General features: G+C 43.8%; 1 protein-coding gene across 2 annotated transcripts in view; it reads right to left on the bottom strand.

Annotated features, from left to right (window-relative positions):
* Positions 1 to 2,425: 2,425 nt before the first annotated feature.
* The window catches only part of abraxas2 (abraxas 2, BRISC complex subunit), a 45,455-nt gene continuing 24,368 nt past the window's right edge, over positions 2,426 to 23,512 (bottom strand). For both annotated transcript variants that reach the window (XM_038821485.1, XM_038821484.1), the window contains exons 4-9: positions 19,445 to 19,511; positions 17,038 to 17,228; positions 16,663 to 16,782; positions 14,867 to 14,951; positions 13,271 to 13,385; positions 2,426 to 6,356 (exon numbers count right to left, since the gene is read on the bottom strand). In XM_038821485.1, the coding sequence (XP_038677413.1) occupies positions 5,902 to 6,356; positions 13,271 to 13,385; positions 14,867 to 14,951; positions 16,663 to 16,782; positions 17,038 to 17,228; positions 19,445 to 19,511 (1,033 nt within the window). In that variant the 3' untranslated portion in view covers positions 2,426 to 5,901. The remainder of the gene's footprint in view (positions 6,357 to 13,270; positions 13,386 to 14,866; positions 14,952 to 16,662; positions 16,783 to 17,037; positions 17,229 to 19,444; positions 19,512 to 23,512) is intronic.

Below are 23,512 nucleotides of genomic sequence, written 5' to 3'. Positions count from 1 at the left end.
TAAACCAGAGGCCCAAAGTAATGCTCTGGGGACCCAGGTTCAAATCGTGCCACTGCAGATGGTGGAATTTGAATTTTAAAAAAAAATTGGAATTAAAGAAGTCTGATGATGAAAAGGAAACCATTGTTGGGAAAACCCATCTGGTTCACTAATGTCCTTTAGGGAAGGAAATCTGCCGTCCTTACCGGATCTGGCCTACATGTGACTCCAGACCCACAGAAATGTGGTTGAGTCTTAACTGTCCCCTCAAGGGCAATTCGAGGTGGGCAATAATTGCTGGCACAGCCTATGATGCCCATGAACAAATGAAAAAATAAGCCCAGGAATAGGTCCACTCCACCAAGCCACAAACGACGCATGTATCTTGGGGAGTTTGTGAACTAACGTAACCTATGATCGGTTGTGTAGGACTGCTGCATGCACCCCCACCCCAAGTCCTCAATGACAAGAGAACTCCCATGTAGGTTGCTCTCCACTGGGGACCTCTGCCATTGGACATCAACAAGGCATGCCAGGGCACGTTTGGATGTTGGGCGACTGAGATTGTGAGTCACCGACACCCGAGGGAATGTTCGAGGCTTGGGGCCAATATGAAATTCTGTCTGAGCAGGGGTACGCTCAGTTGGGATTCCACCACATGCCTGAGAATCCTCGAGACCTTTGTGTGCCAACAGTAGAAAGCACCACCATTTTAATATGTTGGATAGCGTCAGCCACGAGCTGAATGCCCAACAATGCTTGATCCACCAGTTCAAAAGGGGTCATCCTGCTCACTCCTGCAGCACCCAGCACGTCCCCAATTCTGGTCACAGCCATCCTCTCCCTCAGTCACCTGAAGTTATAATTGTGGAGGTGCGGATTCCTGAGTAGCAGCTCCCTGACAACAGTCGCTATTGATGGGGGAAGAACTGTGGCGGGGGGTGACCATGTTCTCAACTTTGATCAGGTCCAGGATAAAGAGGCTATGCGCCTGAATCAAAACATGGCTAGGGCACACCATCTAGGAGAGGGCTCAATGTAAAGGTATCGCTACGGGGCCCCGAGGTAGAATGTCGCTATCTGGGTGCAAAGGCATACCAGCGACTGACCACCCTCCCTAAGCAGGAGACTCAGAATCTCAGCAGCAACCCAGTGAAGCCTTTTGTCCCATGAGTCGACGACCATCTTCTGTATTCTGTGCCAAATTCTGGGGAAGGGGTAAAAGTGACTAGCCAGTACCACAACATGGAACCCCTATAGGACAGCACTCACGAGCAGACCTGTCCAAGGTTTCAGGCGAGTGGTGACTTTGGCCTCCAGCTCCTGCCAGTTGAGATTCCTCAGCAGAGCAAAGGTGGATTCCCAGGTCGGGGAAACTGGTACTGCTCCAGGCCTGAACTCCTCCAGTAGAGAGTCAATCTGCCACTGACTGGCCAGTGGTCCAGAACATTTGTCCCAGTTGAACCTTGCAAAAGATGCAGCAGAGTATACTTCCTTGCACTTGTCAAAGCCTGTGGATGAGCACTTAGAATGCTGAGCTTGTTGTGCCAGGGTGATGGGTGATTTCATCACCCGAGAGCAGAACCTCTGCACGGAGTTGAGAGGTGCCTTGTTAATTGTGACTAAGGCTGTGGAGAGAAGTGAAATACCACAAAGATTGTCAGATGGCACTTGTTTTACTTTCATTTATACAGTTGAGTTACAAAAGCATCCTTGTAATCTCGGGGCACAATGCTCTGATTGCAGACTAAATAGAATGGGCTGATGTGTTTCCTAACCTTGTGAGCTTCTCTGTAGATAAACATTTCAGGTGGAATGCCATCAGCTCGCAGAGACTTGTCCACAGCCAGCAGCTTTATGGCCCTGGCGATTTCAGTTCAAGGACAAGCTTGTCCAGAACACAAGTGATTCAATGGTGTTGCTTTAGGAGTACTCGCAATTTACAAATAACCACCATTCCCCTCATACCAAAATATATCCAATTTCAAAATCCAAATTTCAAAATCCGTGTCTAAATCTTTGCATTGCCTGATTCCATTCCATCTAAATCCATGGGATAATGTTCAGCTGTCTAGGCTGCATCTTCTCCTGGCCTTCTCAAAACCTATCTTTTATTTTGTCCAGAGCAGTTGTGCTCAGGCTATTGTTCTCAAGCTTGTGCATGTGTATCATCTTGTTTTTTCCCCCCCAGAATCTCTGGAAGATGGTAATAAAAATGTTGAAAAATTGGATTGTGAGACTGGAAACGGGTTCTTAGACTTTTGAACGGATGATGCAGAAAAGGAATCTGCAGTATCAGCAAATTCTAGTGCAGTTTGCAATGGACTACAACTTCAACGTGAACTGGTCAGAGCTAGCCCAGAGCAGACAGATCATTCAGTCTAAGCAGAATATACATGACAGCAAATAGGGATAAAGTTCATGATAAAAACAGGATAGCAATGGCTAAGTGGCATTTCATATTTTTTTATTTTCAATAGTTTAATAATTTCCAAGGGCAGGGAAGATAATATCCATTAAGCTGTTTCCTTTGCCACTTATTTTTACAGACTATACAATGTTTTGTGCATATGACTATTATAAAAAAATTAACTGCATCTTCATATTTTTCCACATTTCCATTTAGCACTAAACTGCTGACTCCAAATATTTAAGACAGTGCAATGCTAAGGATTGTTCACTGTAACTTTCTAAACTGCCAGTGAATACTTCCTAATTCTCAATGCAAGTACATTTGACTAAATACCAACACTGGCAGTCAAAACTATGTCGAGCAGGTCATTAAAAACCTTCCCTCTCTGGAGAAACAGTTACTAGGATATAATGCTACCACTGTCATCACATACATTGTGTTGTGCTATTTGAATAAAAATATTAAATTGTGCAGGAAGTATTCAGTTTCTCCCTCAGAACCACTATAAGGGCTTAAATTAACTGCAAGGATGTTTCACACCAGTAAGCGCTTCAAATTTCAGCGAACGATCCTCCTCGAGGACCCAAATCTATCACCTGCTCTGCTAGGAGTATTTTGTGCGATTTGAGGGGGAAACCCTTGGGACGTTGATCCTCAGCAGAAAGTGGTTAGTCAGTGGTACATGGATCCGAGACATGAAACACCTTTTACTTTATAACCAAAAAACGTCACTGGGATTCATTCTTACTACAGACACAATTTATGAACACCACAAAACATTATTGCAATTTAGCTTCACTATTCGGTACAGTATTCGATTTGTGAAATAGCTGACACGATTAGTAAGTGCCACTTTTGCACCTTTAAAAAAAACAGCAGCCATTATGGTGTTTTGGAAAATCTGTTGTCAGTAATAATGGATTCAAAGTTCAGCAAATACAGATGGAAGCAAGTGTTACATAAGTGCCATACTCAGTAATGATTTTATATTCGTCATCTAATTTTGTTCCTATAAAGGTCAGTGTGTTAATCACTGTCCACATAAGGCATGGCTTAAAAGGTTAAAAAAAATAGTTAAGGCCAAGGATGTGGTCATATAAACTGGTGAAAACATGAAATCAAGTCCCATGCAATATTGAGAGCAGCAAACAATAGCTGATAAAATTACAGACAATAAGTTTATTGAAATTTAAAGTAGGGAACCACGAATGGTTGGCTCATTTAAATTTGGGGAGGTATGAGATGACAGCGCTGGTAAAAGGAAGTGTTTTCCACTGTGCACACAGTAAGATTATTGCACTCTTCCACAATATTATGAGCGTATCCTGCATCACTAGCAGGGAACATTAACCAATCCATGGGAGCACTCCAAAGTGCACCATAGCATTTTCACTGCTACTAAGCTGTGGCATTTTGGCAGCCACAAGTATGTTCAACCTCTGAATTTATAAGTTGTGGAAAAAATATTTGTACGGGATGGATTAGATTATGCAATATTTATTCTTATTCTGAAACTATGACTTTAGTACCACTGAAATTAGATGCATTTTTTAAACAGACCTTTTTCTCAAAAATGAAATTAGACTCTAAAGCTGAAGTTAATTTTATTCCAGTTACATTACTGCTCTTAACAGTTTATCTTTAACAGCTACATTTATATTAATTTTCATTAAGACCTAATTTATACCGACCAATTTCAAATGATGTATCTGCAAAAACTTTCTAGAATTATCACTTACAAATGACACTTTGCGAACAGTAGTTAGTAAGTTCGAGGCTCAAATTATGTGCAAACCTCTGACTCACATATCCTATCCTTCAACGGTAAGAACAGTCTTCACAGATATTGTGAAATGTAAATGTTTGTGCAGTTCTCATTATACAAAAATTGTAGCATCATTCATGGATCAAACATTGAAAAGAAAACGAAGAGCCGTACATACATTTTCCTTTTGTTAGTTCGCCTTTGAAATCTTTATAAAACCAAACTGTTCAGTTACCAGAAAAAAAAAACTCTGGGCAAGATAAAATTGGTATTGCGTAGACGGATTGAAGACAGCGTAAAAATATTTTGCACAAATTACGCTTTCTTCATCAAGCACTTCCTTCTTCAAAAAATTGTTTTGAAAGAAGTTAGATGAGTCTGGATCTGAAATTTATCGCAGTAATTTCCTCCGGTTCATAAGATCTGCATGGGGAATTGACTCTCAATTTGAAATGGAAACACGCGTTGCACCCACATAGGAAACACGCGTTGCACCCACATACGCACGCACATGAACACACACACACACACACTCACGGGAGAAATTCCTGAGTACAGGACTGGGCACATTAACAAACGTAAAAGCCCCCTGTGAATGGGCAAATATAGCACAAAAAATAACTTCTACGCAAATCATTCTCGTCTCAAGTTGTATAAAAGATTGTCACTCTTTCAAAGATTAAGCAACTACTCAAAAGATCAATTAAGAGATTTTGTAAATTTCACTATGACTGGCAGTCCCATTTGGACAAATTCAGAAGTCAGTAAATCAAAACAATGCTTGTCATTTTCTTCCAGGAGAGTTGCTTCTATTAATCTCAATTTTCCTTTACCTCTGGTTGATTCCATCAGTAAACTGGACGGCTTTCACATTTTATGAACTGAAAGCTCTTTTCGGTTTCATTTTAAAAAAAGACTAAAAATCTGGCAAACAGAATTGTAATAAAACCAAGAAAGTTACAGCACCCAAAAAGGAACCTCGCAATAATTCTAGTAAACAGGAGCAGTGAGCAGTAGATTATTTTTATGTACAAATTTTGCTATACTAACACCAGTCAGGCACATTATTGATGAAGAAACCAAACTTCTTTTTGGATTACATATTGGCAATTTACATTTCCATTTTGAAAAGGACTGGATGGTTAAGTGCAGTGGTACAGTACACTACACTACTTCAAAATGTCCAAATAAGACAGTCTTAGTCACAGATATTCTTACAACGTGCAAGCTAAAGCTTATATAATCAATCTTTGTTCCAATTAGGTTGAGCAGAATTCAACAAGCACTAATTTGGCTCTTAATGGGGTAAATTTTGAAGGCCGCAGACAACTTTCCCTTTTGTGAGCCTGCAAAAAAGGCAAAACAAAATATAGTGCAAGAGGTACAATATTGTCAATTTAAACAAATTCTTCATTAGGTACAGACTCAGCAGCGATTGGTTTAGCCTGTGATACCACTTTAAAAAAAAAAATCTGCTGCTACCATTGTGTGCCAATAGTTGGTATCGTGCCATTGGAAGCATTTTTTTTGGCTATTACATGTGAACCTTCCTAAAGAGTACAGACAAATAATCCTACATCTTGGTTATCTGAAAGCACGCTTTGCACAAGGCAATAAGCCATCACATGTAGGATATTTAAACTTTCTGCACACAGCAATCTTCCAAATCGATTCAATTGCTTGGCCTGGAAACCATCTTTCCCACAACTTAATGTGCATCACAAAATTAGTGCCTGAGAGTCTGTTATATTTGTGAGGTTTGAGGGCCATTTGTATCTTCATCTGGATGTGAATTCGGACACATTTCCCCCAATGTAGTATATTCACTGTCAGATGTTTCTGAAGGTTCATGTAAGCTTTCATAATTGTCCTCTTCTTTATTAAGGCCGTCTCCATGTGCGTTTTGTGACTGGGGGCTCCCCATTCTGATTCCATAGTAGTTGGGAGCACTTGTGCTTGTTGAAGCTTTACCAGCAGAACCTACACCCTGTAACCGAGGCACATAAACACTACTCATCACCTGCAAATTGGCCCTAGCAATAGCCTCAGATGGATCAGAATTAGGCAACAGAGCAATAGAGGAGTCCAAGCTTTCTTGCATATGTACTTCCATTGCTTGTCCAGGACACAACCGCAGAATAGGCATATGTGCTGAATTTTCTTCAGCTAATCCTCTATTCAGTCCAGCTTCTTGAAGTTCTAAATAGAAATATCAACAACAAAATAATTAAAAAGAACTGGACACATTTCAGTTACATATATTTAGCCAAAGAAAAAAACTTGCATATGCAGTTTAAATGTTGTGTTCTAGAAACTTCCATATTTTACTGCTGGGTGGTTTCTCTGGCACTACAAGTAAGATTTAGTTATTGCGAAAGCAGTTTGACAATATAAGCGCAGCAGTGGAGAGCAGCATATTCTGCATAGGGGATTATCTAGAGGGGAGGGTTTATATACTAAATTGTGATGACAATTTTGGAAACAGCAAGTCTGTCACAGTTTTGGCAACAGGGCACTATAGATATTTAAATCAGGGTTTAAAAAATGATTTACCTTGACTATTGGTTCAGAGCAGTGTGCAGTCTAAATTACAGACATGCCAATTTAGTACCTTTTAACTTTTGGGTTGCAGATGTTTTGGGGAATTCTCAGACTCTCCAATTTTACAAGTTTCAGCTTATGCAGTTACACTATTACAGTAATAAAACAAATTTAGCAGTACCTTTATTACTGTCAAATTAATTTAAAGCCTGGATCTTCAAACTAATTGTAAATAGAACACAATCTGTTTATCTGGTCATCCACTGTCACCTCTATTTCCTTTCCTGTACACTTTATTTTCTACCAACCTTCTCTTTCCAACAATAAAACCTATACTTTTTTCCATTCACCCAGAGTCCATTTTAGAGGCAAGAAACATATAGGGCACAAACTAGCCGAATAGGGACAGAGTTCCGCAGCGAGCATGTTTAGCCGGGTGTTTTCTGGTGCTCGGAGCACCGAGAGACTCCACATTATCGAGCTCCCGTTTGGGTAGATACGAGGCCTCAGTGGGGAATGCCCCGATGAGGCTGCACTTAATCCCGTTCTGTACTGAGGAGCTCTGTTCGTCAGAACTCCTCGGTGCAGGAGGAGATTGGGATGCCATTTTTAAATGGCATTCAATCTTTCAACCCCCCAAAGCTCCAATAAGGGGGAAGGGGCCCTCCCACAAACATCATACCTGTGTAGGGTACCCCCCAGGCCCAATCCGCAATGCAGGAAAAATGCCAGCCTGGCACCTTAGCAGAGCCAGTCTGGCACCTTAACAGTGCCACTGCCAGGCTGGCACCCGGGTGGCATTGCCAGGGTCAGTGCCAAGGTGTCTGGGTGGCACCAGCAATGCTAGGGTGCCACCCTGCCCAGACAGCAAGCATGTGGGAGCCTCTGATTCCCTGGGAGACCCCCGTGTGCGCTGTTCTGTCTGGTCCCAGTTTGTGGTGACCAGCATTGAATGGCACTCGCCCAAAATCACCAAGGCAAGGGTGTTAGATCGCATCACCTTGGGAAGTGCATATTAGACTGAGACTAGCTGTCTCACTCGAAGATGCCGATTTGCCAAAATGTGATCGGCTCACAACAGGCAGGATTCACATCGCAACATCTCACGAGATCACGTTAGATCACGCGAGGCGTGGCGATTCTGGTAGATCCCGGAAAACGGATCTCCAGCATCTACCGGCTGCATTGCGCCGCGCCGCCTTTCAGGCGTAATGTGACCAGTAGATAGTGTCCATCGAGTCCCTTTGTTTAAAAACAGCCTAAAAGGACAGTTCTTAGCCAGTTCAGACAAAGAAACACATTCACATTCCAAAATTAAAAGCAGCATTGCTGACCAGATAAGTAACTTTACCTGCGCTACTGGGACAAACGTTTATCTTTTTTTAAACAAATCTGTGCTTGGCAATTTCAGGCACAAATATTTGAATTTACTGGATTGATTTCACAGGCTTCATTTTACTTTTGTGAAACTAATGCTCTAACACCCCGCTGCAGAATACTTTCAAGCTGGTATTCATCTACAAATACTGACTCCAACAATATATACCAGAAGCATTTTAAGTAACTTCGCTATTCATCCAGAGCAACCACTGAGCACACAAGATGTTAATAAAATATTTTGATTCCATTGTGACATTATGTGGCAAACACTTTCATCCAAGTCTTTTCCCCTGCAGTTTGAAGATGTTTTTGCTTTTCCAGCTCTACTTCATTGCATTGTGTTTACTTAATCGAGTATTCTGTTAACTATGTGATGCTCGATCAATGACTCCAGAAGAGAGATTGGATGACAATTGAAGGCTTTATTGGACTAGATGTTTCCCCCAGCAGCGCAGGTACAGAATGCTGCAGCTGGGGAGACACAGACTCTTAAACTCCACCTTACTGGGCAGAACCAACAGGCAGGCTTCACCAACTATTTACAGTATTTAGCATTGCTGGTGTCACCCAGCCACCTTGGCACTGACCCTGGCAATACCACCTGGGTGCCAGCCTGGCAGTGGCACTTGCTGTCTCAGGTACCTCCACACCAATGGTCTTACAGCCTCAACCTGGGTACCGTAATGCCCCTAATACCGACTACTACATTCACCCCCTATTAAAAAAAAAGTCTGGCGGAGGTGGTGGTCTTGCGTTATACAGTGGTAGAGGTTGAGATTATGGTGGTACCCGTCGGTGGTACAGTGTTTTGCCTTGTTACAGGTCACAACTATTTACAGTATTTATTTACATGTACATATCAAAATGAAGCAATTAGTCGATCGGGGGCCCTGGCCGTCCTCTGTGAACGTCCCAGTTTCGGCGGTGATGCAGGCGCCGGCTCGAGCATCCATGACTCCGGGAGCGTGACTTGGTTTCTTGGGTAGCTTCATCACCCCTAGATGGGACCAGTGAGAGAACTGATCCACATGGGAAGGAGGCGGCATGGGGTGCGCTGGTGGGGAGCGTGGGTGGGGATCCAGCGGGCGGCAGGTCCCGTAGGGAGATTGTATCCTGTCGGCCGTCGGGGTACGCCACATAGGCATACTGAGGGTTAGCGTGAAGGAGGTGGACCCTCTCGACCAATGGGTCCAACTTGTGCGCCCGCACGTGTTTGGGGAGCAGGATGGATCCAGGAGCTGCCAGCCAGGTTGGGAGCAAGGTCCCGGAGGAGGACTTCCTAGGGAAGACAAGGAGACGTTCATGAGGTGTTTTGTTTGTCGTGGTACACAGCAGTGATCGGATGGAGTGGAGTGCATCGGGGAGGACCTCTTGCCAGCGGGAGACTGGGAGATTTCTGGACCGCAGGGACACTAGGTCGGTCTTCCAGACCGTTCAGTTCTCACTCTCTAACCTGCCTGTTTCCCTGGGGGTTATAACTGGTCGTCCTGCTCAAGGCAATGCCATTGCCGAGCAGGAATTGACGCAGTTCGTCGCTCATGAAGGGGGACACCCTATCGCTGTGTATGTTGGCAGGGAAACCGAACAGTGTAAAGATTCTGTGGAGGGCTTTTATGACGGTGGCTGCAGTCATGTCGGGGCAGGGGATGGCGAATGGGAACCGGGAGTACTCGTTAATCACGTTCAGGAATTACGTGTTGCGGTCGGTGGATGGGAGGGGACCTTTGAAGTCCATACTGAGGCGTTTAAAGGGACGGGAAGCCTTTACCAGGTGCGCTTTCTCTGGCCTGCAGAGGTGCAGCTTGCACTCCGCGCAAATTAAAGCGCGCAGTTCCTGGTGGCGGTCCTGACCTCCTCGATGGAGTAGGGCAGGTTGCGGGTCTTGATAAAATGGAAGAATCGAGTGACCCCCGGGTGGCAGAGGTCCTCATGGAGGGCCTGGAGTCGGTCCACTTGTGCGTTGACACATGTGCCGTGGGATAGGGCATCAGGAGGCTCGTTTAGTTTCCTGAGACGATACAAGATCTCGTAGGTGGAGAGCTTGATCCTCCACCTCAAGATCTTGTCATTCTTTATCTTGCCCCGCTGTTCATTATCGAACATGAAAGCAACCGACCGTTGGTCAGCGAGGAGCATGAATCTCCTGCCGGCCAGGTAATGCCTCCAGTGCCGCACGTCGTCTACCATGGCCTGGGCCTCCTTTTCAACGGAGGAATGACGGATTTCTGAAGCATGGAGGGTGCGTGAGAAGGTGGCCACGGGTCTGCCCGCTTGGTTGAGGGTGGCCGCCAGAGCTACGTCGGACACGTCGCTCTCGACTTGGAATGGAAGGGATTCGTCGATTGCGTGCATTGTGGCCTTTGCGATGTCCGCTTTTATGCGGATGAAGGCCTGGCAGGCCTCTGCCAACAGGGGAAAAACCGTGGATTGGATTAGTGGGCGGGCCTTGTCCGCATAATTGGGGACCCACTGGGCGTAATATGAAAAAAAATCCCAGGCAGCATTTCAGGGCCTTGGAACAGTGGGGGAGGGAAAACCCCATGAGGGGGCGCATGCGTTCGGGATCTGGGCCTATAACTCCATCATGCACTACGTAGCAGAGGATGGCTGGACGGTCGGTGCCGAACACGCATTTGTCCTTGTTGTAGGTGGGATTTAGGATTTTTGCGGTATGGAGGAATTTTCGGAGGTTGGTGTCGTGGTCCTGCTGGTCGTGGCCACAGATGGTGACATTGTCGAGGTACGGAACGTGGCCCGCAAACCGTACCGGTCAGCCATTCGGTCCATCTCCCGTTGGAAGACCGAGACTCCATTTGTGACACTGAAGGGAAACCTCAGGAAGTGGTAGAGCCACCCATCTGCTTCGAATGCAGTGTATTTGCGGTCGTCCGGGCGGATGGGGAGCTGGTGGTAGGCGGATTTGAGGTCCACCGTGGAAAAGACCTTGTATTGTGCAATCTGATTGACCAAATCAGATATGCGGGGAAGAGGCTACGCGTCGAGCTGCGTATATATATATCTGTTGATGGTCTGACTATAATCGATGACCATCCTATGCTTCTCCCCAGTCTTTACAACCACTACTTGGGCTCGCCAGGGGCTGTTGCTAGCCTCGATAATACCTTCTTTCAGTAGCCGCTGGACTTCCAACCGAATGAAGGACCAGTCCTGGGCACTGTACTGTCTGCTCCTGGTGGCAATGGGTTTGCAATCCAGGGTGAGGTTCGCAAAAAGGGAAAGCGGGTCGACGAATTTAAAGGTTAAGCTCTGGAGGTTGCATTGGAAGTCTAACACTAGGAGCGTAGAGGTTAGGAACGACATAGAGTCGGAAACTTTTTAATTCCCTTCCCTGGACTGTGAGGTTAGCTACGCAGAACCCCTTGATCTCTACAGAGTGAGACCCGGAGGCCAGGGAGATTCTTTGATTAACTGGGTGTATGGGAAGAGGACAGCGCCTTACCGTGTTGGGGTGTATGAAGCTCTCTGTGCTCCCGGAGTCGATCAGGCAGGATGTTTTGTGTCCGTTGATGAGTACAGTCGTCGTTGCGGTCAAGAACGTTCGGGGCAGAGACTGGTCCAGGGTCACCGAGGCGTGTCGTGGTAAAAGTTGCAGATTTTCCTCGGGCGGTGTGTGGTCATCCGAATCGGGGTCCTGAGACCCGAGCCAAGATGGCGGCGCCCACGGGTCGCACATGGCTGGGGGTGTGCAAGATGGCGGCGTTCACACGTCGCACGTGGTCCCTGGGGAACAGGATGGCAGAACCCGGGGCCTGCACGTGGCTCGGGAAATTAAGGATGGCGACGCGCACTGCACGCACGTGGCCCGTGGAGAGAGTTGTGGTGGCGGCCCCGGTTCGCCCCCCGGAGACGGCGGCGACCGCCCGGGCCTGGCATACCGCCATGAAATGGCCTTTTGCCGCACCCTTTGCAGGTGGAGGAGCAGGCCGGGCAGTGCTGCCGGGGGTGCTTGGCTTGCCCGCAAAATTAACAGCGGGGCCCTCCAGGGTTGCCTGGTAGCCGCGCGGCACAAGCTTGTGGGGGGATGGGGGATGCATCGGGGCTCAAGTGGGTCGCCCACGGCTGACTCTCACTTCCACCCTATCCCCGTAACCCAATAATCCCTCCTAACATTCTTTTGGACACTAAGGGCAATTTAGCATGGCCAATCCACCCAACCTGCACGTCTTTGGACTGTGGGAGGAAACCGGAGTACCCGGAGGAAACCCACGCAGACACGGGGACAACGGACACAAAACATCCGGGGCTGCGTTTCGGGAGGCCACATCCAGGGAGCTAGCAAGGGCCCGTGCCTCCTTGAGGCCTAGTGTCTCTTTCTCTAGCAACCGCTGACGGATTTATGAGGACAGCATACCTGCAATGAATCGTCCCGGATTAAAAGTTCGGTGTGGTCGCTGGCTGAAACTTGCGGGCAGTCACAGTTCCTACCTAGTACCAGAAGCGCACGGTAGAATTCATCCAGCGATTCCCCCGGAATTTGTCGCCTTGTCGCTAGCAGATGTCGGGCGTAGACCTGGTTTACTGGACGAATGTAGTGTCCTTTCAACAGGGCCATCGCGGCCTCGAAATCAACCGCATCCTCGATGAGGGTGTAAATCTCTGGGCTCACCCTCGAGTGGAGAACTTGCATCTTCTGGTCCTCCGTGGGTGTAGTTGTGGCCGTCCTGAGGTACCCGTTGAAGCACGCCAGCCAGTGTTTGAAAGTTGTCGCTGAGTTTGCCGCATGGGGGCTGAGTTGCAGACACTCCTGCTTGATTCGGAGCTCCATTCTTTCAAATCTAGTCCAATAAATTGATGCTTGATCAATGACTCCAGAAGCGAGATTGGACGACAACTGAAGGCTTTATTGGACTAGATGTTTCCCCCAGCAGCGCAGGTACAGAATGCAGCAGCTGGGGAGACACAGACTCTTATACTCCACCTTACTGGGCGGAACCAGCAGGCAGGCTTCACCAATGATCTTGCTGTCTCAGGTACCTCCCAAACCAATGGTCTTACAGCCTCAACCTGGGTACCATAATACCCCTAATACCGACTACCACACTATGAAAGGAGAGTCAGCTTTCTGCTCTTAATTGCTTGTTCAAGAAAATTAAATACCAGTCCTGATGAAAACTGCTCAACATAAAACATGTTTTTATCTTATTTTAATTTTATACTTCATAGTTACTTACTCTTTTCTTCCACAATCTCACTTTTCCTGCGTGCTATTTGTTTTTTCAGTTTATCCACTTCGAGTAGATAGCTTTCAACTGTTCGTTCACTTTTTTCTACTTCTCCACATACAGTCTGCAGAAGGGTTAAAGTACAGTAATTGAAGTAGAAGAACGATTTAAATGAAACAATTTGTACTCATATGGTGGTTTACATAGAAAAGCATTCTAAGGTGGTTCACAGGAGTGAAGACAGAAATTGGCCAAAGACTATATTAGGATAAATGACAAAAGCATGGTCAAAGAGGTAGGTTTGAAGGCATGTCTTAATAGGAGACTGAGATTGACATTAGAATGCTTAAGGAAGGGAATGCCACACAATACGGCTTAGATACTTAAGCTTTGGACGCCAATAGGGTAAAGAGTAAAGGGTAAAGAAAGACGTGGATGCACAAGTGGCCAGAATTAGAGACAGTTCTTTGGAGGGCTGTCAAAATTAGTAACAGGGTCGGGTGAAGCCATGAAGAGATTTGATCACAAGGATGAGAATTTTAAGTTTGAAGCACTTCTGGTTAGGGAGACAAGGCTGCTGCTGAACAAGGCTTTGCGAGTTAGAATTTTGGATGTTTTGGATGAAGCCCAGTTTAGGAAGAGGGGAGGGCGGCCAGTAGAACATTGTAGTAGTCAAATCTCGAGGTAATGAAAGCATGAGTGAGGGTTTCAACAGTACACGAGTTGTGGCAGGGGCAGGGACATGTGCTATTACGGCGGTGAACGTAGGCAGTTTTGGTGATGGAGAAGAAATGGCACAGGTAGCTCAAGATCATATTCTTCACTGAGGTCTTACCAATCTGTTTTAGGGATTTAGCAAGGGAGTTCCAGAACATAGAGCAACAAAACTAAAAACTCTTTGCCAACGGTAGGGCAACAACAAGAGTGTAAAAAGTGGAGTCAGAGGACTAAAGGGTGACGCAAGGGTAGTGTGAGATTTATAGAGGAATCTGAAGATTTAGATTAGGATTTTACATTAGATGTAATAGGGGACAGAGGTGGGGCACTATGCAAGTAGCTGCATTTGACACTTTAACAAGTTGAGAATTCATGAAGTTGATTATTTGATTGCCTCAGAATACAATACACAATTACAGCTCTGGTTGAACAGGCAAAAAAAATAAGGAATAGAGTAGAAATCATGAGAATTTAGCATACATTGGTGCTTCCCAATGTTTCAAACGGATGGAGAAAAGTGAGAAAAGTACCCAACGCCTCTTTTTCTAATTAAGGGGTAATTTAGCGAGGCCAATCTGCCTACCCGGCAAGTCTTCTTGGGTGTGGGGGTGAGACCCACGCAGACACGGGAAGAATGTGGAAACTCAGGATCTTCGACGTCGTGGGGCAATAGTGTTAACAGACACATGGAGAAAAGGAACAAGTTATACCAAGGCAGTTAAATCACTCAGATATGTAACAATATGAACTGAACAAATGGTCAAAATCTAGTATCATTAACTCTTCTGTCATACATCCACAACTCTCATACATGAATTTATGTGAATCACATAACTGAGACCTTGCATTCAATTATTACTTAACTCCCAGCACAACAATCTAACTTACTTGCAGTTTTTCTTGAAGTGCATTGTACACTTGATAAATGGCCCTGATATCTTTAATCACTCCATCTTTGTCAAAGAACTCAGCCCTGAAAAAATAGTGTTTGTTAACTCAAGTTTGAAATTGCATTTATGCACCATGTTTAAAAGCACCATACCATTCCCCAGAACACTGCAAATCAACAGCTGTTTTCAACGCGAAACAGAAAATAACTTAAATAATTCAGCTTTAGTAACTAAATGTGATTTTTAAACGCAGTATGCCGTTAAAGGACTAAATAGTGAGCAAATAAAGCTTTGCAAAGATAAATTTCAATCTGTAAATGGGATGGTAATATTGAGCCATAAGAGTTTGTTCTATACTCAACTCGTGTAGCATCCTTTTTTATGTATTTGTCACAGCTACTGAGAAACCATTAATAGGTCTCAAAGTTCTGAAATACAGCTAGATTGGTATAAATAGATTATGATTGCACGTATTCACATTGGAGCTTTTATTTATACAATTTTTAATTCAATAGCTTTCATTTCCTGTAAAAGAAATCTAACACACATCTTAGTTCAAATGAAGTCAGATTGGGCCAGTTAGAAAAGCATTTGTGCGTCCCAAATTTATTTTCCCTCTTTACCCTTGTTGAGGCTCAGTTTCAAAGATAGCATGCACACATTGTTATTCAAAGTGAGCCTCAGTTGAGTGTCAACAGTCTGTCCACTATGGACCTGGTGAACATCATCAAATTGAGGGAAAACGGTACTCGAAACATTCCTAGTTTGACGCTCATTATTTAATCGCTCATTTCCTTTGTTTGATCCATGTGCCCGCCAGAATGCTCAATTTGCAATGGATAATGTGGGGGCAACCATCTAGAAAGGAATGCAACTCATCTACTCATAGCTGCAGTTGTCACGAAAAATTAATTGTAGTTTGCCTCAACTATGTGAAAACAAATAAAATGTAATTCTGAAGGAGTATACTAGATGATCAAATTATGGTTGGTCACATTACAGGTTCTGTGTCTTTCAGTTGTATACCAAATTGTGCAAGGCCAATTTCAAAGTTAATTCTGATAGGATCCCTGCACTTGTCCAGATCGGTCATGGATCAGGAAATACAGCATTTCCTTCCAGTGTTGTAAACTGAAATTAGATTCATGAAACACAGACAAGTTGAAACCAATTTGCTTTTTTATAACCTATGCACCTGTGTAAATAGCAATGAGGCTTGGTAGCCCCACTTTCTTTTCAAAAGAGTAGTTACGAAAAACAAAGAATGATAAAAACACCAAAGCTCTGTATCCAAAATATTCTGTTCAATGCCCTTTCCATGTGGTCCACCTAGCTTTCCGGTGTTCTCTTTTTTTGTTAACTTTAAGCACCTGCACCATTTTGCTTTTATGCATATCATTGCGCCCTTTAAACATCAGGCTTACTGGTTGAAGTAAATTAGGAGCCTAAGAATGAGAGGGACCACAGGTTAAGTTACGACAATTATAAAAATGGAACTTAAAATTTGAGAATGGATGTGCTTCATTAAGCTGGTAGACTGCTGTAAGATGCATCGCTCGTATGAGCTCAAATTGACTCAAGAATGTCTCAGAAATCACTGCAGTGATTAGTGGGACAGCTATTTACTTCAGACTTGTGATTCTAATAACATGCACGTAATTCCTACAAGGTACTGAAGACAATTTTTGATACACAGACAAAGATCACTCTAGGATTTTCAGAGTAATCTCACTCACTCATTTATTAAAATAATTATTTATTGGAATGTTTTCAAACTGATAGTTTAATACTCACCCATGTTCTGTTACCACCTTGTCATAATTCCATGATGTGTTTGGTACGGAGGAACTCTTATACTCTTGTTGACTAGTATTCCCCAAATTTGGAATAGTGAGTGAAACTCTCTGATCATACCTTCAGAAAGAAAGCAGGTTATATTGAAAACTGAAATGACTCATGGCAAAATACCCTGCATAAGGCCCTTTGTTTGAGTATTTTCCAAACCAGACTGAGCAACATAATTCATAAAGTAAAAAAGTTTTTATAAACTTGAGCATAAACACATTAAAACTTAACAGTTTCACTTGTTAGTTATGGAGTAAATGCTTAATTTTTTTCAGAATTCATTCATGTAATACATCTTAGACTTAACAAGCTAGAATGGCTCACCGGCGATTGGACCGAAAGAGCACATACTCCAATGCGTGTGTTGAGTTGTTTGCTGTGGAGATGAAGCTAAATAGAAGGAAGACTAGATCAGGCACTCCAAGGATGTTTGTCAGTTGTTTATGGATAATATGCTCTCTGTAGGACATCTGCTGCTGTGTATTCCGTCTAAATCTGTACCAGCCAATAACATTCTACAGAAGAAGGAAGCTATTAGTACTTCCTTGTGTGATATTTTACACAATTACAGTGCAACACATCATTAATTATTTAAATCTTTGAAAAACAAGGCAGGGAGGAAATTTCTCCTTGAGATATTTGATTCTGAATCAGAAGTTGACTTTTCTAAAATTCCAGATATTGTTGCTCTCTTATTTTTAAAAAAAAATAATTTTTATTGGAATTTTATGCAGAAAATATAAAACATAACGACAAACAATGAAATGCAACAAAATAACCCATAATAACTGTAACACCCCCCAGACCGTATCGACGCATGTATCACATCCCCCCACCCCCCAATGAACAACAAAAGAACTTAAAAATAAATTTAAATTAAATAAACAAACATAGTCATCGTCTCCCCCCCTTTTCCCTCCCCCTTCCCCCCCTTTTCCCTCCCCTCCCCCTTCCTTTCCCCTCCCCCCTTCCCTCCCTTTCCCCTCCCCCTTCCTTTCCCCTCCCCCTTCCTTTCCCCCCTTTCCCCTCCCCTCCCTTTCCCCTCCCCCTTCCCTCCCCCCCTGGGTTGCTGCTGCTACTGTCCCCGTACCCTATCGTTAAGCCAGAAATTCGAGGAAAGGTTGCCACCGCCTAAAGAACCCTTGTACCGACCCTCTCAGGGTGAATTTGACCTTCTCTAGCTTAATAAAACCCGCCATTTCATTGATCCACGTCTGCACGCTTGGGGGCCTCGCATCCTTCCATTGTAGCAAGATCCTTTGCCGGGCTACTAGGGACGCAAAGGCCAGCACACCGGCCTCTTTTGCCTCCTGCACTCCCGGCTCCACCCCAAGCCAGGAGTCCCCATCCTGCCTTGACCCTGGATCCCACCACCCTCGACACCCCCTTCCAGAACTCCTCCAGTGACGGGCATGCCCAGAACATATGGGCATGGTTCGCTGGACTCCGAGCACCTGAGACACCTGTCTTCACCCCCAAAGAACCTACTCATCCTCGTCCCAGTCATGTGGGCCCGGTGCAGCACCTTGAATTGGATGAGGCTAAGCCGCGCACACGAGGAGGAAGAATTAACCCTCTCCAGGGCATCAGCCCATGTCCCGTCTTCGATCTGTTCCCCCAGTTCCCCCTCCCACTTAGCTTTCAGCTCCTCTACTGACGCCTCCTCCGCCTCCTGCATAACCTTGTAGATATCAGATATCTTCCCCTCTCCGACCCAGACCCCCGAAAGCACCGTCACTCACCCCCCTCACGGGAAGCGAAGGGAATCCCTCCACCTGCCGTCTAGCAAATGCCTTTACCTGCAGATACCTGAACATGTTTCCCGGGGGGAGCCCAAATTTCTCCTCCAACTCCCCCAGGTCCCTCAGCTGTCTGATGCCCGCTCTGTGCCAACCCTGAAATCCCCCATCAATGCTCCCCGGGACGAACCTATGGTTCCCCCTTAACGGAGCCTCCATCGAGCCCCCCACTTCTTTGCTCTCTTATTCAAAATGTACCAAAACAAAACAATGGGCGATAAGGATAAGGGATTGCAATCAACTTAACGCTTTGGTGTATACTTCTGAACTGATCAAGGGTCTGTAGTAGCACTACAAGTGGACTTGGATGGAAAGATGCCAGCTTAAGACATCATTTGGAAAGTGTTAATATGGACAGCAGGTAATGCCACATGGCCTTCCAATAGAAATCACTAGAAACTAACAAATATCACAGGTACAAAAATTAATCAAAGCCAATGAAACGTTAGCACCACCATTCAACCATGGATGATATTTTTCTCATCCCCATTCTCCTACCTTTGCCCCAAAACCCTTAATACCCCTTATTAATCAAGAACTTATCTGTCTCTGTTTTAAAGACACTGAGTGGTTTGGCCTCCACAGCCTTCTGCGGCAATAAGATCTACAGATTCACCACCCTCTGGCAGAAAGAAACTCCTCCTCATCTCAGTTTTAAAGGATCGTCCCTTCAGTCTGAGGCTGTTCCCTCGGGTTCTAGATTTTTCTACTAGTGGAAACCTCCACGTCTACTCCATCTCGGCCTCAAGTATCCTGCAAGTTTCAATAAGGTCCCCCTTAATCCTTCTAAACACCAACGAGTACCGACCCAGAGTCCTCAAACGTTCCTCATTGACAAGATGCAACAGGCTCACTGGATTGATTGGCCCTACCCCATATATCGTGTTGCAATATTTACTTTAAAAAGTTGACTAGCAAAAGTGAACACTTACTTTCCTTCTTCCTTTGAGGATTCTATCCAGACTTTCTTCATCAACTCTTCCTGCATAGTCATAAAAACTGAAAACAACAAAATTTACATTAAAAGAATGCAGTCCTTTATTGTTAAAAAAGTATGCTAATAGTTCAACTCCAGTAGACACCGGAATAGATGTTAAACTGTTTATAAGCAAAACAGGATTAAAATTGGGGGGAAATATGTCTTTAAAAAAATTATTTCAAAATATTTGCTTGGGAAAACAGTGGCAAAGTGTGTACATAGACCAGCTCGGTGCATGGGCAGCCATCTACAACAAACAATTAGCACTTACCATTTGGCAGACCTTTCGGAGTCAATACAAAGGCATTGTTTAAAATGCTTCAGAATGCCAATTATTTTGTGCTGTTCAGTAAGAATATTTGCACCTCATTAATTACTATATTTACTGATTTACCCACTGATTTTACTTAACGTATTTAGTGGCAGAAACACCACCAGCCAATAATAAATGGCGGGGACGGTATTTTTAGTCATTGGCATTTGAGAAAGTCACAGGGAAAAGTCATTGACAAACAGCTCTAAACATCATTAAGTCAGAGTTTAATGGGTGGCACAGTGGTTAGCACTGCCGCCTCACGCGCCGAGGACCCTGGTTCGATCCCGGCCCCGGGTCACTATCTGTGTGGAGTTTGCACATTCTCCCCATGTCTGCGTGGGTCTCGTCCCCACAACCCAAAGATGTGCAGGGTAGGTGAATTGGCCACGCTAAATTGCCCCTTAATTGGAAAAAAAAATTGGGTACTCTAAAAATTTTTTTAAAGTTAAGAGTTTAATGTTATGGTCATATGATTACTGTGGTTCGTGTGCAGCAACAGAGGTGCTTCACTACAGGAGCTAAACATAGTGCAGTGAAACTATTTAGAGATAATGTCCTTCACACTGTATCTGCAACTGACAATACTGACTAAGACACATTCTCGAATTCATTATTTGATTGACCACAAAGAACGACTTGAAAAGACTAAACAAACCTTGAATATGACATCCATGTAATTTTTTTTTGTCGACTGCACAAGCTTGGGATCTCAAGATCTATAATTTCAAACTAAGCAGCAGGAACTGATCACAAGGCACTCTGGTGTTCATCCAAAAACTGCAACAGCATAAAAGTGACAGAATGTGGAAGGGAAACTTCTGACAAAGAGGAGACGTGTATCTTTTTTTTGGAAAATCTTTTTATTGGCTTTTGAGACTTGTATCTTTTGATGGGCTAAATTTTAATTTAGGATATTTCCTGGACTATTACGTCATGTGATCAGGATCCCTCAGTCACACAAATGAACATCAAGTTAACTTTTCTAAAAAAAAAGCCTCATGGAATCTACTTAGTTAAAGAATGGCAAGTTAAACACTAGTTCATTTTCCCTAGCCATGCAAATGTATTCTTGTATCAAAACAAGATATGATTAAAGCAGCTGTGCTTTTGTAAGTTGGCAGCAGATTAGAGGCCACAGCATTTTATGAGCTGCTGCAGCTGCTTCAGTCATTTACTATATCTAACACCCTTCATTGAAATGCTATCTTGTAACTGAAGACATTTTCTTTGAAGGACATTGAATTGGACACTTCAAAATACAATAGTAAAAGTCAGCGCATTTAGAAGGTAGTATATTTCAAGTTCCAGGATAAAATGGCTGCAAAAATTACAAGTCCCCACCAAAAGCACAATCAAGAGACTTTTGAATGTAAGGCAGAACAGATTAGGGGAAATAAAAGAACATCCCAGAAAATGAGACTATGTCACAAACATCTGCCACTACTGCAGCAGGAATAGGATGAATGGTGAGTAGAATTGAAAGCACAGACTACACAAGCAGGAAAATAGGACTAAAAGAGGATAGAACGATGAAGAGGACAGAGGGTATTTGTAACTCACTTCTGTCCTACCTCTCTGAACAAAACTAGTGCATCATTCGCAACCGTTTCTCTTCCTATGCCCACATGCATAGTTCCAGTGTGCCACAGTATTCAGTTCCCAGTCCCCTAATTCAATATGTATTGGCTGCCCCTCACAGTCTTTGTGGTCCACCATTGTCCATGACTGTCAATGAACTGTTGCGTACCTTTCCAACATTAAGTTTGGGTGAGATACAACTTCTTGGAACTCAACAAGACCAACCTCATTATGTTCAGCCTCTACTTTGCAAATCCAATCTCAGATCCTGACGACCAGCCTTAGCTGTAACCACTGATATGCAATTGGAGCCCCGCTCAGTCATGAACTGAGCATTACACTCCATACCCAATTCACTGCCAACACTCCCTATTTCTACATTTAGAATATAACCAACTCCATCACTATCTCAACTCCACTGACACTGAAACCTTACTCATGCCTTTGTTGCCACCAGGTACTATTCTTTCAAAGCCTTCTTCATTGGTTTCATGAGACTCACTCTATTTTGTACAAAGGGTTATACAAGAGACAGTTCACACCTTGGGAAAGTGATGCAAGGTCACAGAAGCAGAGCATGGGACGGAGAAGTCATTAACAATTGCGTTGAGAATGTTGCATCTCCAAACCAATCAGAGGCTTGGCTGAACCAGCACCCAAAGATTTGCAAGGTACCTCACTGCATTGGGATTTGCTACAAAACCAAGCAAGGAGCAGGTCATTACACTTCTGTACGTCATAGGTGGTTATGTAGACGGTATCCCGTCTGCCAAGGTATCAATGAGAAAACCGTTGCATATTACAAAGTAATGAAAACATTTGAAGCGTGTTTCAGTTTCATGAAAAATAGTGTTGTGGGCAAATGAGCAAGGCCTGAAGTGTCCATATATTTATTAATGATCAATTGGCACAAAATTGCAAATATGGCAACTTAAAATTATTAATTCAAGATAGTCCTGAAAGATGTGCTTGTTAGGGGAATTGGCCATTCTGAATTCTCCCTCAGTGTACCCGAACAGGTGCCGTCGTGTGGCGACTAGGGGATTTTCACAGTAACCTCATTGCAGTGTTAATGTAAGCCTACTTTGACACAAATAAAGATTATATTATTATAATGTCGTTCTTGGAGTGCGAGGAAAACAAAGGTAGTTTTAAGGGACTTAATGGGTAAACATTAGAAATAAGATATAGTTTTAATTTAGTCTCTTTTAAGTCTCTGTACTTGGAAGGGACCTGCAACTAGATGTATGCTGGACAAAGGTGTTTGTATGGGTGGGGGTTGGTTTCAATTCCAATAAGATTCTATTGTGCTTAGAGGGGGCTATGGTGTGACAAATAAATAAACCAAAAGGCATTGCTTAGCATCAGGAGACAACTTCCCAGAGAGACAGGGCTTTCCTTTCTTCTTTGCTTTTTTTTTTAAACTGGAAGTTAAGGCAGTTGCAGATAGAAAGCCTGAGAGGGAACATCTCTCAGCTTTGTTTAAAGCAGAAAAAGTACAAAGGAATAATGTGCAAGAAAGCAAGATGCAGAGAATCTAAAGGACGGTTGGTTCTTAAAAACCTGGAAATAGAACAGGATACTGTTCATAGCATCACAGATAATGCTGAGAAGGAATTGGCTGGTAAGAAGTTAGATTTCTAAAGGTTCTAAAGTAGTTCTAAAGTTTGGAATATCTTACTAGACTCTGCGAAACAAATTTTAAAGTAATTGGGAAGACAGAATTGTCTGAATACAAACGTTTGTATTAACAGTGGAAGTTCGTCAATGCAAAGGAATCTGAAAGGGGTCAAATCCAGGACTGGACTCAATGTTAAAAGTGGAGCAGAAGCTTTGTTTAAAAGTGTAATTGGAAAATCTGGGACTGGATTTGAGAAGTCAAACCACCAATGGAAAGTATCATTATGAGAGAAAATTCTAAAACGCATGTTTGGGCGTAGACTTTGGAAACTCTTGTGTGACAATCATCTGGGAGGGATAATGAGGAGACATCCACAGACATTCATTTGGGGTTTCAGAGTAGAGTGTGTATTTGACCACAGGCATTTTGTGTGTGTCAAAGGGACTTTCTGTGAGAATGGGACCCTTGTAGCTTCAAATGCACTTTGTCATTCATGTTCATCTTAA

The sequence above is a fragment of the Scyliorhinus canicula genome, chromosome 16 (assembly GCF_902713615.1).
Source record: "Scyliorhinus canicula chromosome 16, sScyCan1.1, whole genome shotgun sequence".
NCBI classification, from domain to species: domain Eukaryota; kingdom Metazoa; phylum Chordata; class Chondrichthyes; order Carcharhiniformes; family Scyliorhinidae; genus Scyliorhinus; species Scyliorhinus canicula.
This window is presented reverse-complemented; position numbering and strand designations above follow the sequence as displayed.